The sequence below is a fragment of the Ananas comosus genome, linkage group 16, assembly GCF_001540865.1.
Source record: "Ananas comosus cultivar F153 linkage group 16, ASM154086v1, whole genome shotgun sequence".
Classification (NCBI taxonomy): Eukaryota; Viridiplantae; Streptophyta; class Magnoliopsida; order Poales; family Bromeliaceae; genus Ananas; species Ananas comosus.
In genome coordinates, this window is record NC_033636.1 from 9,018,221 (window position 1) to 9,030,807 (window position 12,587).

General features: G+C 33.4%; 1 protein-coding gene across 1 annotated transcript; it reads right to left on the reverse strand.

The window, feature by feature from the left end:
* Positions 2,855-5,776, reverse strand: LOC109722251 (hydroquinone glucosyltransferase-like). Its single transcript, XM_020250210.1, has 3 exons — positions 4,930-5,776; positions 4,462-4,811; positions 2,855-3,531 (listed from the first exon to the last, which is right to left on the reverse strand). Exons 1-3 carry the CDS (start codon positions 5,541-5,543, stop codon positions 3,044-3,046), a joined length of 1,452 nt encoding a protein of 483 aa, XP_020105799.1. The 5' UTR covers positions 5,544-5,776; the 3' UTR covers positions 2,855-3,043.

A 12,587-nucleotide genomic window follows, 5' to 3' on the forward strand; every position in this document is an offset into this window, starting at 1 on the left:
CCTAATTATTTAGGTGAGATGCATCTTATAATATATATATTAGAGTAATGCTTCTATACTTTTTTTTTTTCGTTACCGTTAATTCACACGTATTCAACGGCTCAGATTTAGTTTTTTTAAAATTGTGACCTGCAATAGTAAGTCACTTTGGGAGAGGCACCAGTTACCAGGTACCTCAAAAAAGGGTATTTTTGTCTTTTAATATATGGACAATTTAGTCATTTTACCTTTACTATATTTTCAAAATTTTTATTTTCTCTTTGTTTCATTTTTCTCTCTCTATCTTTCCTTTTATAATTTGGCATTTCATATAAAAAAATTTTCAAATTATTTGACAATATGATCTTTTAATTTTTCTTTTCTCTTTGTTTATTTGTTTAATATTTCAAATGAGTTTAATTTTAAGAAACTATGCATTAAAATTTCTTTCCATACCTATTGCTTTTTAAATCATTTTTTAATAAAATAAGAATGAAATTTAGATTATTTTGTGATTTAATTTGTTAGTTAATTTTTTTCTAGTTTGATCTGAGAATTTTCAAATTTTATCAGATTGTAGGATATTAATTTTTTATTATTTTTGATAGTAATAACTTGTTGAAATTTGCGATGGCTAATGGGTCAGAAAACATTAAATTTTTTTAGTTTTGTTAGTAAGAACTTTTAAATTCCTATAGTAATAACCCTATATTTCTAATAAATTATCTACATTAAATTTTTTAAATAGTAATAAAGAATTAATACTGAATTAGAAAAATTATTAAATTTTTTTAAACATATTAAATATGTTGAATTTAAATATTTGCCCACATTTAATTTTTTAAAATTATTATACAAAATTAATGACTAAGATGAATTCATAAATTTATTAAACGTATTAAATATGTTAAATTTAAATATTTACCAACATTACAAATGTTTTTAAATAGTCATACAAAATTAATGTCTAAAGTAGAATAACTCTAAATTTTTTTTAACATATTAAATACATTTAAATTATAAATTTTTTAACCTACATTCAAAATTTTTTAAATAAGTGATACAAAATTAATGTCTAAACTATAGGAATTTAAAAGTTTCTTAAATATATTAAATATGTTGAATTAAAATATTTACGAACATTACAATTTTTTTAAATAGTAATACAAAATTTCTCTAATTTAAATTTCACTTTTAAATTTTAAATATTTAATATTTAAAATTTAAATTCATCGCATTTAGAAATAGAACTATTTCTAAAATTACTATAATTTAAATAAATGCATAATTTTGGAAACACTAAAACATTTAAAGTAGATGCCTAAATTAATGCCTAATTAATGCATAAATTTCGTTAATCAATTAATTTCCTAAATTAGTGCAAATTAATGCCTAAATTTAGGACCTCAATTAAAAGTTTCTTTAAATGTTGTATTGTTTAATTACCAAACTAACCTTGAATAAAATAATTCATTTATCTGCTAAATATTAAAATTACATTTTACCTTTTATTAATCAACGGTTAAGATCTTTTTTATTTTTTTTTTAAAAAAGTACCGAATCATTTCTCTATATATTAAGCTTATTTCCTCTTTTTGTGGTTGGCACATATATTATTACTGATTGTTATATAAATTTGTTAGCACATGGTGAAGAAAAGCAAACTACTTATTCAAAATTGGAATCTCGAATATTACCCACCAAACTCGTTATCACTTGTACCAGGGGACGGTAGGTAAATATTAGAATCACAAATGGGCTAGTATTTGATTTATTAATTTAAATTTAGCATCTTTTAGGTTCTTATACTTAAAGTAAAATTAAAATATAATTTTTTTGAGAAAAAAATAGCATGCTATCTACTTTATATATTAAGCAAATGAATTTACCTATATAAGATGAGGCAGTCAGTACTTCAGAAGGGCGGAAAAGCAAAAGGCTAGAGGTTAGCGAAAGAAAAATGAGGAAAAAACCAAGAAAAACGTCAAAACAAGGGCCTAACAAAAAAAAAAACAGATATTGTCCAGCTCTACAGAACTCAGTCCATTTTTTTGCTAACACTCTAATACAATGCACTATTAATTGGTGAAATTTCTAAGAATAACGTTATTTCATTCGTGTCAGATAATTCACCTACTGGCCGCCACCAGTGTTTTTTTTTGAGAAAGAGATAGCGAGCTACCTGCTTCATTCATCAAGTAAAATAAACTAAGCGTACATGATGAAAGCAGCTAAGGCCTCCTATGAAGCAGAAAAAAGTAGAAAATGAACAAGGAAAAATAGAACTATAGGAGAAAGCTAGAGAGCTAGGACAGGTAATGCGAAAATACAAAAGTGAGAGATTAGGAAGAAAAAGATAAGGCACTCTCCAATACGCTAGCTTCTCTAGCAGCCGCTCTCCACCAGTGTTAGAGCCGTCAAAACGTCGCTTTGTGGACGCTAGCTTCTCTAGCAGCTGCCACTCCCCGAGGATATTGAAATCCTCAAAAAATGGATAGATAAGGCACTCTCCAATACGCTAGAGAAGTATTTGCTATCTATATTATAGTTTTTGAATGCATAGAGTTTATTATTTGACATGGTATGTGCTAGTATAAATTTAAAGACTACAAAGTTAATATTAAATACTTTTATTTACTATCAATAGTATTAAAGATGAACTCATTATGCATAGAATTTTTAAAAAAAGAAATTAATTGCATCATTTGGTCCGAACATTTACTTTTTATTTTGACCTCAGGCTTATAGATTTTCTAAATTAAATTCCTAAGCTATATTATTTTTTTCCGATTAAGTCCCACTCATCAAAAAGTTTAATAATTTTGATAAATTTTGTAGCAGATATGATTTAGAAATAATATGGTAATTCTCGTCAGATTTTAATATAAGTTTTTATTGAAGGACCCAAGAAATCGTTTGTTTACAAAATATTTACAAAATATCTTGCAAAGTGGAGAGTCACAATAGAAAACTTATGATAGATAGTAATAATAAGACACAACATTAAATTACTAACTCGTAGATTATTAATATTGATCCACCAACAATATTTTATAAGATCATTTTAAGCATTTGCTACGCGCCGGCTAGCTCTCTCCTTCCACTTATTGGCAAGTCCCTGCAGCGCCTTGTATGAGGACCCGTCCCGCTGCGCGAGCGCCCTCGCCGCCGCCTCCTGCAGCTCCTTGGCGCGATGGCGCAGCGCCTTGCCCTTCTCCCCCTGCATCAATTCCTTCACCGCCGCCGCGATCTCCTCCCTGCCGACGACGCCGTAGGGCTCTCTGGCCCGCGGCCTGATGGTGATTCCGACCGCCTCGGCGAGCAGCACGGCATTCAAGCGCTGCTCGGCGTAGAGCGGGTGCGCGATCATCGGCACACCGTGCACGGTGCTCTCCAGCGTCGAATTCCAGCCGCAGTGCGAGAAGAAGCCGCCGGTCGCGGGGTGGGCCAGCACACTGACCTGCGGCGCCCACGACGGCACCATGCGGCCCAAGTCCTTTGTCCGTTCCAAGAAGCCCTCAGGAAGGTAGTTCGACGCATCGTCCTTGTTTCCTAACATCATTTATAAATAAATTCGTTACACCAGTCTTAACTACTTGATCACATGTAGTTTTTATTATTAAATTTTTTAAATATTCGTTTTTAATAATTAAGATATTATGACAATAAATTTTTTTATTTTTAAACAGTAAAAAATGATAAATCAAGTCTAACTAACAACTACGGATGGTAATCCAGCTTGCTGTTCGTAAGCCAGCTCGAGATTGACTCGCTCGTTTAGTAAACGAGCTGAACATAAGCCGAATTTTTCGGCTCATTTAATAAACNTCCGGCTCGCTGTTCACGAGCCAGCTCATGTTCGACTCGAAATGAGCTTGAGATCGAATAACTCGTTTAGTAAACGAGCCGAGCACGAGCTGAAATTTTCAGCTCGTTTAATAAACGAGCCAAACATGAGTTGGGGTCAGCTGACTCGTGTTCGGCTCGAAAACAGCTCGAATACATATATTTTATATTTATATAGTTTATTTAATTTATATTTTTGTATATAAATAAATAATTATATATAATATATATTTTTATTATTTAATTTTTAGCAAAATAAAAATATAAATGAAAGCTTAATTATAAAAATATTCATTTATATGTAAAGTTTTAATTATTAGGTCAAAGTCTAATAAATAAGATTTTATAAATTTATTTTTTATATATATTCAATCTAATTCTTTTTAACTTATTGTTCATTATTGGCCAGCTCGTGAGTCAGCTTGTGTTTGGCCCGTTTAGCCCTAGCTCACTGTGTTCGGCTCATTTACACCCCTACTAACAACTGAGTTCTCCAACCAACTTTGGTCCACGAAGGAAATAACTTGCATACTAAATTGGTATGCCAAGAAAGGTAAAAATTCTATACTAATAACTCAAGATTATATATATTATAATGTCAGCAAATCATCAGATTTTCTAAGAATAGTTTAGTACCTGTTGTGAAGAAAGCGGCGTTCTTTTCTTTGTCACTGGGACGCCTGACAACCCAAAGGAAGCGCTGGCCGCTGGCCTCCAGCCCGAGTGCCATCTCCTGCATCTGCTCCGTCGATAGGGAGCCGCCACTTCCGAAAGACACGAATAAAACCGAGTCGGCCGGCTGCCGGTCAAGCCACTCCAGGCACCCCGACTCATCCGTCTCGTCCGAACCGGACCGGACCATCGGACCCACCAGGTGGACCGGCGGCCTCCCTGCTTCCACTTGCTCCTCCTCTCTGATGGCTTTCAGCACCTCCGGCTCCATCTCCTCAAAGCTGTTCACCAGAATCCCCGCCGCATCGCTGTACCTGCAAAACAACTCATTACTTCGATAATTCAATTATATTCGAACCCAGAATCTACTATTTTATTTAAAATTATCACTTGTTTTAGAAACTTATGTTACTAGAGAATGGTGTTTCTTACTTGCTCATGATCCGGACGAACGGAGCATACGCGGGGTGTGACTTCTTGAGGAAGGGGTCAGGTAAGTCCGTCCCGCGTAAGGCGACGCAGCCGGGCAGGCGGACGGGGTCGGGGAGGTCTTCGAAGTCGACGTCGATGGTCTCGTCGAGCCGGGGCAGGTGCAGCCCGAGGGTGAGCATCGTAAGGCTGGGAGCGAAAAATATGTAGCCCGGCACGCCGAGCTCCCGCACCAGCGGCAGCGTATTGGATCCGAAAAGGTCGCAGACGAAGGCGGCGGCGGGGTTTTGGAAGGAGAGGAAGGCGTCCCGGAGGACGGGGAGGCATCGGTCGAGGAGGGCGCAGAGGTGGACGTCGACCGGGGAGTCGGGGGGGAGGTCGGAGAGGGAGATGGAGGGGAGGGAGACGGAGGTGACGGAGTCGGAGGGGAGGGAGGCAAGCAAGGCGGCGTGCGCAGGGGAGTCGAAGTTGGAGAAGGTGAGGAGGGTGACGGAGAAGCCGTGGGCGGCGGCGAGGCGGACGGCGAAGTCCGCCAGCGGGATCACGTGGCCCATCCCCGGCGATGAGAGCAGGACCACGTGAGGCCGCCGCTGGCTCTCATTTCCTTCGACAGCCATATGATTAATATGGTAATATTTGAGTAGACTGCCGTACGGTGCAGAACAGAGATATGTTTGGAGCTCTCTGCTGTCAGATTATATAAGGTTGAGTTGTGTTGATTTTGCCGGAAGCTCCGCATAGTTAAGGAAGGGCAAAACAGTGTGGGCGATGTTCTCGGCTCAGTCGTCTTTGGCTCCATGTGTTGCGGACGTGTTTGGTGACGTCATTTCTTTCCAATTTAATAATACATAAATAGAATAATAATTTTTTTTTTTTTTTTTTGACTATCTATAGCATTTTAGAAAGCAATATGTTACATAAGTCAACAAGTAACAAACACAGTAGATCAACTTGATCAACTTATTATTATTATGTATAATGTATAATAATTAATAGATGCTAACCTAATTATTTAGGTAAGATGCATCTTATAATATATATATTAAGCTTATTTCCTCTTTTTGTGGTTGGTTAATTACCTTATATTCCAACAATTACTTTTCTCCTCCCATTTTGCTCATGTTTTATATTGGGGTCTAAAAAAGATTCTAGGAGTTATATTAATATATATTATATATTATATATAGTATAGTACGGTATTAGATGAACTTGATCCAATCACTACTTTTTTTTAAAAAAAACTTATTCAAAGTTACTTTAAAAGAAAAAAATGTATTTCTCCCATCAATTATTAATGTGTTAGGTGGAAGATCTGCTATATTGCTGATAATTAGAAATTATTACATAAGCATCTGACTAGAATCTATAATTATTTGCAAATTTTTATTACTGCTATAAATTGGTTTTTGTAGTCTTGTTTATAGTACACAAAAAGGAAAAAAAAATATATATTTATTTTGATAAAAGGAAACTAAAATACGGCGTGCATAAAAGTTTAGATAAAACTTTGATTTGTTTGAGGAAAATAATTAATAAACGTAATGGAGAATTACAGTAAAAGTTTTGTTTCTGTATTCAGCTGTATTTATCTTTGATAAATTTCTAAATTTTTGTGCATGCACGTACAAAAATAAATAAATATTCTAGTTTGATATTTTATTTTGAATAATTAGAAAAAAAATATTAAGAAAGGTTAAAAGAATATGTATGTTGTAATAAGAGCAATTCTAACGCTACACTCCAATTAAATGAGACGGTAATTTTACAATCCCATCATTCAAGGGTCAAAATTTTTCACCGGTTTTGTTAATTCTTTTTTTCAATATTAAAATTTAACAATATTTTTTGAACTCCAAAAAATAAAGATCGGGAACTCATTATGTACGTCTAGAGTTGAAATTTTTTTAAAAAACTAATTACACAAATTAACCCAAATTTATTTTTCATTTTGCTCTCAAACTTTTATATTTCTTCAATTAAAAATTTAATATATATTATTTATTTTAATTAAGTCCCACAATCAAAAAAATTTAATAATTTTCATAAAATTTGTTGCAATCTTCAAAGAAGGCGGCGGTCTTTTAAAAACTTAAGTTTCTAAATAAATATATTCATAAGAATAATTTATTAGTACATCTGTCAAATTAATAGAGCTTAAAATTTAAGATATTAGAGAACAGAGACTTTTTCTTTTACTTGTGCAGTGACGGCATGAGTAGAGTGTAGACGGATCGGACTTCTGATGGAATGGGTCAAGGAAGTCCGTCCCGCATACGGCGACGCAGTTTTTTTTTACTTGTGCAGTTTTTTTTAATTTGCGTTTCTTATGGTTTAGCATATTTTTAATTTGGTATTCTATGATTTGAAATGTCTCATTTACTGTCATATAGTTTTACGTTTATTTCACCGTTAAAATATGTCGTGAAGTAGATACTAAATTGATAAAATTTATCAACTACAATATAATAACTTAATATATTTTACAAACCACGGTAACATAAGATTAGTCTTTTATATATAGAGCAGTGAGATTATCTTCATAAGTACGCGAGAAAAAAATTCTGTTAAAAAAATTATTAGGGAGGTAAGCTTATCTTTTATTTAAAACTACTGTCTTCAACCGGTACAGTTATAACTGCGTACGGCCAATTTGAGTATGGTTTTAATGCTATAATTGAGTCTCTTTATGCAGTTCCAACTACAGCACTCAAATATAAATTAATATACCAAACTAGACATCAAATTCATATTGACAGACAGTTACAATTGCAATACAAATGCAACAAGTGCAATCAAACAACTCCTAAATGTGAAGAATATTAGCTCTTTATAAAAAAGGAATCATATTATAAAAGTTATTTTGATGCAAATAAGTTAAGTCAACTAAATTAGATTAAATTCAGCTGGTAAATGAGGACTAAATTTAATAGATATATAGATGTCAAAGTAAAATTAATATTTTATTATATGTTAATAATATTATTTACACACCACAGATAGAAGTGGTTGTCCATAGCTGGTCGGTCACCAGTTGGTGCTGAACTGCACTACATGAAATATATTTTCTATGAATTAACAACTACAACCCTTGAGGAAAAAGAGTACAAGTGCAAAATTATAAAAAAAAAAACTTAATATTTATTGAGGATCTGTTTATTATTTTTAAAAAAATGTAGAAGAGACAAATGATGCAATCCTCAGCAATCCGAGCAAGTGGTCAAACAGGCGATTTTGGTGGGACACGACATCTATTCAGTTGACCGAATCAATATGATGAACTTCTAGAAACAGCATAAAACAACTAATTTTTAAATTTAGAGGTCATTGAGTATCACCTATTAAATAATTGGTGTAAATTACAATCTACATTAATTTAGTTGATTAAATACCGACGTATCATTAATATAAAATTAATATAGTAATTTTGTAATTGTTAATGCGCTAAAAATTATAATATTATATCACTTTTATTTTAATAGTATATCAATATTTAGCCAGATAAATTCAGGTGCTGGACTTTGCTACTTGGTTCGTACTTAATCCCATACGATTTGTTAGCTCTTTTTTTTTTGGAATGTTACCTCTTCTCCTCTTTTGATGTTGACTATTATCAATTTGGCTTAAATTAGCATGCCATTATGTTAAGAGAATCTTATTGAAGAAACAATGGTCACATATGATGCAAAAATAGTCAAAACAAAAAAGCTTTTTATATTCTTGGGAAATTACTTATATAATATTAGAATCACCATCCAAAAAGAAAAGAAAAACTAACCACACATTTTCCTAGTCTAAGTGGCTCGACATTTTCAAAAAGAGTTTCCAAACTTATTTATTTTATAAAAATAATTATGTGTATTAAGTTGATCTGAAAAACAAACTATTCATTGGGTTTACTAACATTCATGCGAAATTAATATAAATGACACGCGAAATTAACATGTAGTACGATGCATACTAAACAAACTATTAATATAAATGACACGCGAAATTAACAGGCAGTACGATGTATACTATGAAAAAAATTAATTCGACGGAAAATTATAATTGATAGAAATGATTATTCACAAAAATATAGATATGGTACTTCGTGTACTTTTACGCAGCACGAGAAAATAAATAGATAAACCTAAGTAATAGATAAACCTAGTTATCCAAAAGCCGACCAAGAGGCAGGGAAGTTGCAGTCCTCTATATAAACTTTAAATTTGGGACTCAGTATACGCTTGTATGGGTTTATTGTATAACGGCGTGTTTGGTAAAATCGATCTACACTTCAGTAAAGTCACGAGTTCCGTCCGTATGGCAGAGCTCGGCTTTGAGTTCGCACGGTGTGCGAACTTGTGTTTTTGTGAGATGAATTTGCACGTGCAGGCGGTATAGGGCCCATGGAAGGGTGTAGGCCCCATGGAAGTCAAGCTCCGCCATTTCGTCCGTGGGCCAATTTGTGGTTTTGTGAGACGAATTCACACGCGCAGGCGGTGTAGGCCCCATGGAAGTCGAGCTCTACCGTTTCGTCCAAACATCGGCGAATTCCTATTACGAGAACTATGCCACTTCGACCTCGAATTCGATCAAAACAAATACGCTCTAAGTTGTTTTTTTCTTTTTGAGAGAGAGAAAGATTGCATGCTATCCGTTTCGTTTATTTCTCTTAAAATAAAAAATAAGCATAGCTGAAAATGTGAAATAATTAGATTTCCAACTTAGAACCTCGAGTATCTACTACTAAATCTTTTGCCACTTGCACTATGGAGGTCGGTACACTCTAAGTTGTTGAAAGGGTTGTTTGTGCCACTCAGAGACACACAAAAAAAAAGGATTAAGGGATAGTTTCAGTCGGGCCGGACTTTCAAGAGCGACACCCGAACCCGGCTAGTTTATTTTTCGAGCTGGGCTTTGGGCTGGGCTGAGCCTCCAACAAACTCGCTCAAGCCCACCCGCTAAGCTCCGAACTCGGACTTTCTTTTCTTGTTCTTTCCAAAAAAAAAAAAGAGGAGCCCATCTACTTATCCTATAAGGAATCAAATTTGATTTTAACTCAATTGAACTATACTTAGCGTATACGAGTTTGTATGTAGGGACAATTAATTTCTGACAAAGTTAGATTACAATTTAAACTCACAAAATAAAATCATAATACTGTATTTAATGATGCAAAGCCACTGGTGATATTTTTTCCCTTGTTTTGTCCATTCAGAAGATTCTTGTACTCTTCAATTTTGGCCTTTTCCTATCTTATCTTATCTTATCAATACCAATACATTAAAGGGATCGACCATTTCTAGCACAAGTGGTAAAGAGTTTAGTAGCTGGTATCCGAGCTTCCAAGTTCGAATCCTAGTTGATTCATATTTACAGCTTTGCCTATCATACATGAAAGGAGAATCCAAAAAAAAAATATCATTAAAGCGCGTATTTTTTATTTTTGCCTACATCATGTGTAAATTTTATCGTATGAACCAACCATCTTTTTTAATAGTCGATATAACAAAAGTAAAATTTCATACGGTATAAAAAAAATTATACACTGAGTGTATAAGACATGTTCATATACAACAAGTGTAAAATTTTAGCGCACGAGCCAACTCTATTTTTTAATAATCTCCTCAAGGAAAGAGGTGGGGCCCACTTTTTTTTTTTCTCTCTCTCTTACTCTCTCTCTCACACCCTACACCCTTTTTTTTTCTTTTTTTCTTTTTTTTTTCACACCTTTTCTTAATAGTCAATATTATACGGCAGCCACCTCAAATAAAGAGGTGGGGCTAACTCCACTTTTTTTCTCTCTCTCTCACTCTCTCCCACGCACACTACCTTTTTTTTTTTTTTTTTTTNNTTTTTTTTTTTTTTTTTTTTTTGCCTTCGCCGACTGTTAAAAAAATTGTACACCAAGTATATAAAACATGCACATCTATTGTATAAAATAAAGTTTAGCTTTCTATCTATCTATATCCATACACCCTACACCCTACACCCCTACAATCCTATTTTTTAATACTCGGTATAACAAAATTAAAATTTCATGCGGTGTAAAAAAGTTGTACACTGAATGTACAAGATATGCTCATATATACGTCTTTGACAGTATCAAAGAGAACCTATATATTTTGGGTTAAAATTTATTTATATGTATAAAAATGCATGTATCGGATTAAAACACACGCAATAAATGAAATAATTAGGAAATATAATCTGATCGAATACTTTGTCATAATAAAAGTAGATTATACATGCATGAAAATTGTGTGTATTCAGTAGTTCGTACAAGAAAACAAAGGAGGACCCTCATATTTCTAGCAAAAATACTCTATTTTTTAATAGTCGATATAAAAAATTAAAATTTCATACGGTATAAAAGAAATTGTACATAAAGTGTATAAAATATGCTTATATACAATATATAATTTGAATTCTTTTTTATTTTTGCCTACACGAAGTGTAAAATTTTACCGCATGAACCAACCTTATTTTTTAATAGTTTCCTCAAGCAAAGAGGTGGGGCCCACTTTTTTTTTTTTTTCTCTCTCTCTCTCTCCCTACACCCCTTATTTTATTTTATTTTTTCTCTCAACACCTTTTTTTTTTTTTTCCTACACCAAGTGTAAAAATAGGATTGGCCCATGCGCTAAACTTTTACACTTGGTGTAGACAAAAATAACAAAGAATTCAAATTATAAATTATATATGAGCATGTCTTATACACTCAGTGTACAACTTTTTTTACACCGTATGAAATTTTAATTTTGTTAGGTGTTGAGCGAAAAAAAAATAAAAAAAGGGGCGTAGGGAGAGAGAGAGAGAGAAGTCTATTTTTAATAGTTAATATAATAAAATTAAAATTTCAATCTAATAAGTATAATCTATAATATATTAAAAATCTAGATACGAAGATTAATAGATTTATACCTCTATAATAAAACTTCATAAATATTGTGTAAAAAAAATTATACATTCTGTGTATAAGTAATTCTTACATATTCTTCAATTTGACTTTAACTTAATATAAACTAGTGAAGGACCCGCGCTTGCGGCGGAATGATTTCGTAGAAATAAATATATAAATAAAATTAATAATAGTAAAAAAAAAGAGTCAAAAAATTAAATAAAAAAATAACTAAAAAATAAACAACTATTGCTCTAATAAAAATATAAAAATAAATTATAAGAAAGATTAAAAAAAATAAAGGCAAAAATCATACTAATAAGAAATTATATATAATTATATTTATAATTATATATATTATAATTATTATTATAATTATATATAATTTTTAGAAAAAATAATTTATTGTTCTTATATTTTTGCCTCTATTCTTCTTTTATCTATCTTATCCTTTAATTTTTATTTTTTTTTAACTTTTTTAATGTTTCATTTTTAAATTTTCTTTCTTCTTTTTTATATATTTTTAATAATTTTTTTANTGCGCCAGCCTGCCCGCGCCCCACCACGCGTGCCCGCCTCTCCCTCTCCTCTTCCCGCGCCACGCGGCGCCCCGCCCCGCGCGCCTGCTCGCCGGTAGCACGCTGCGCCCCGCCCCGCGCGCCCGCCTGCCCGCGCCCCGCGTGCCCGCGCCACGCGGCGCCCCGCCACACGCGCTTGCCTACCCGCGCCCCATGCTCGTGCTCGCCGCCGCCCGAGCCTCCGCTCGCCGCCACCTGTC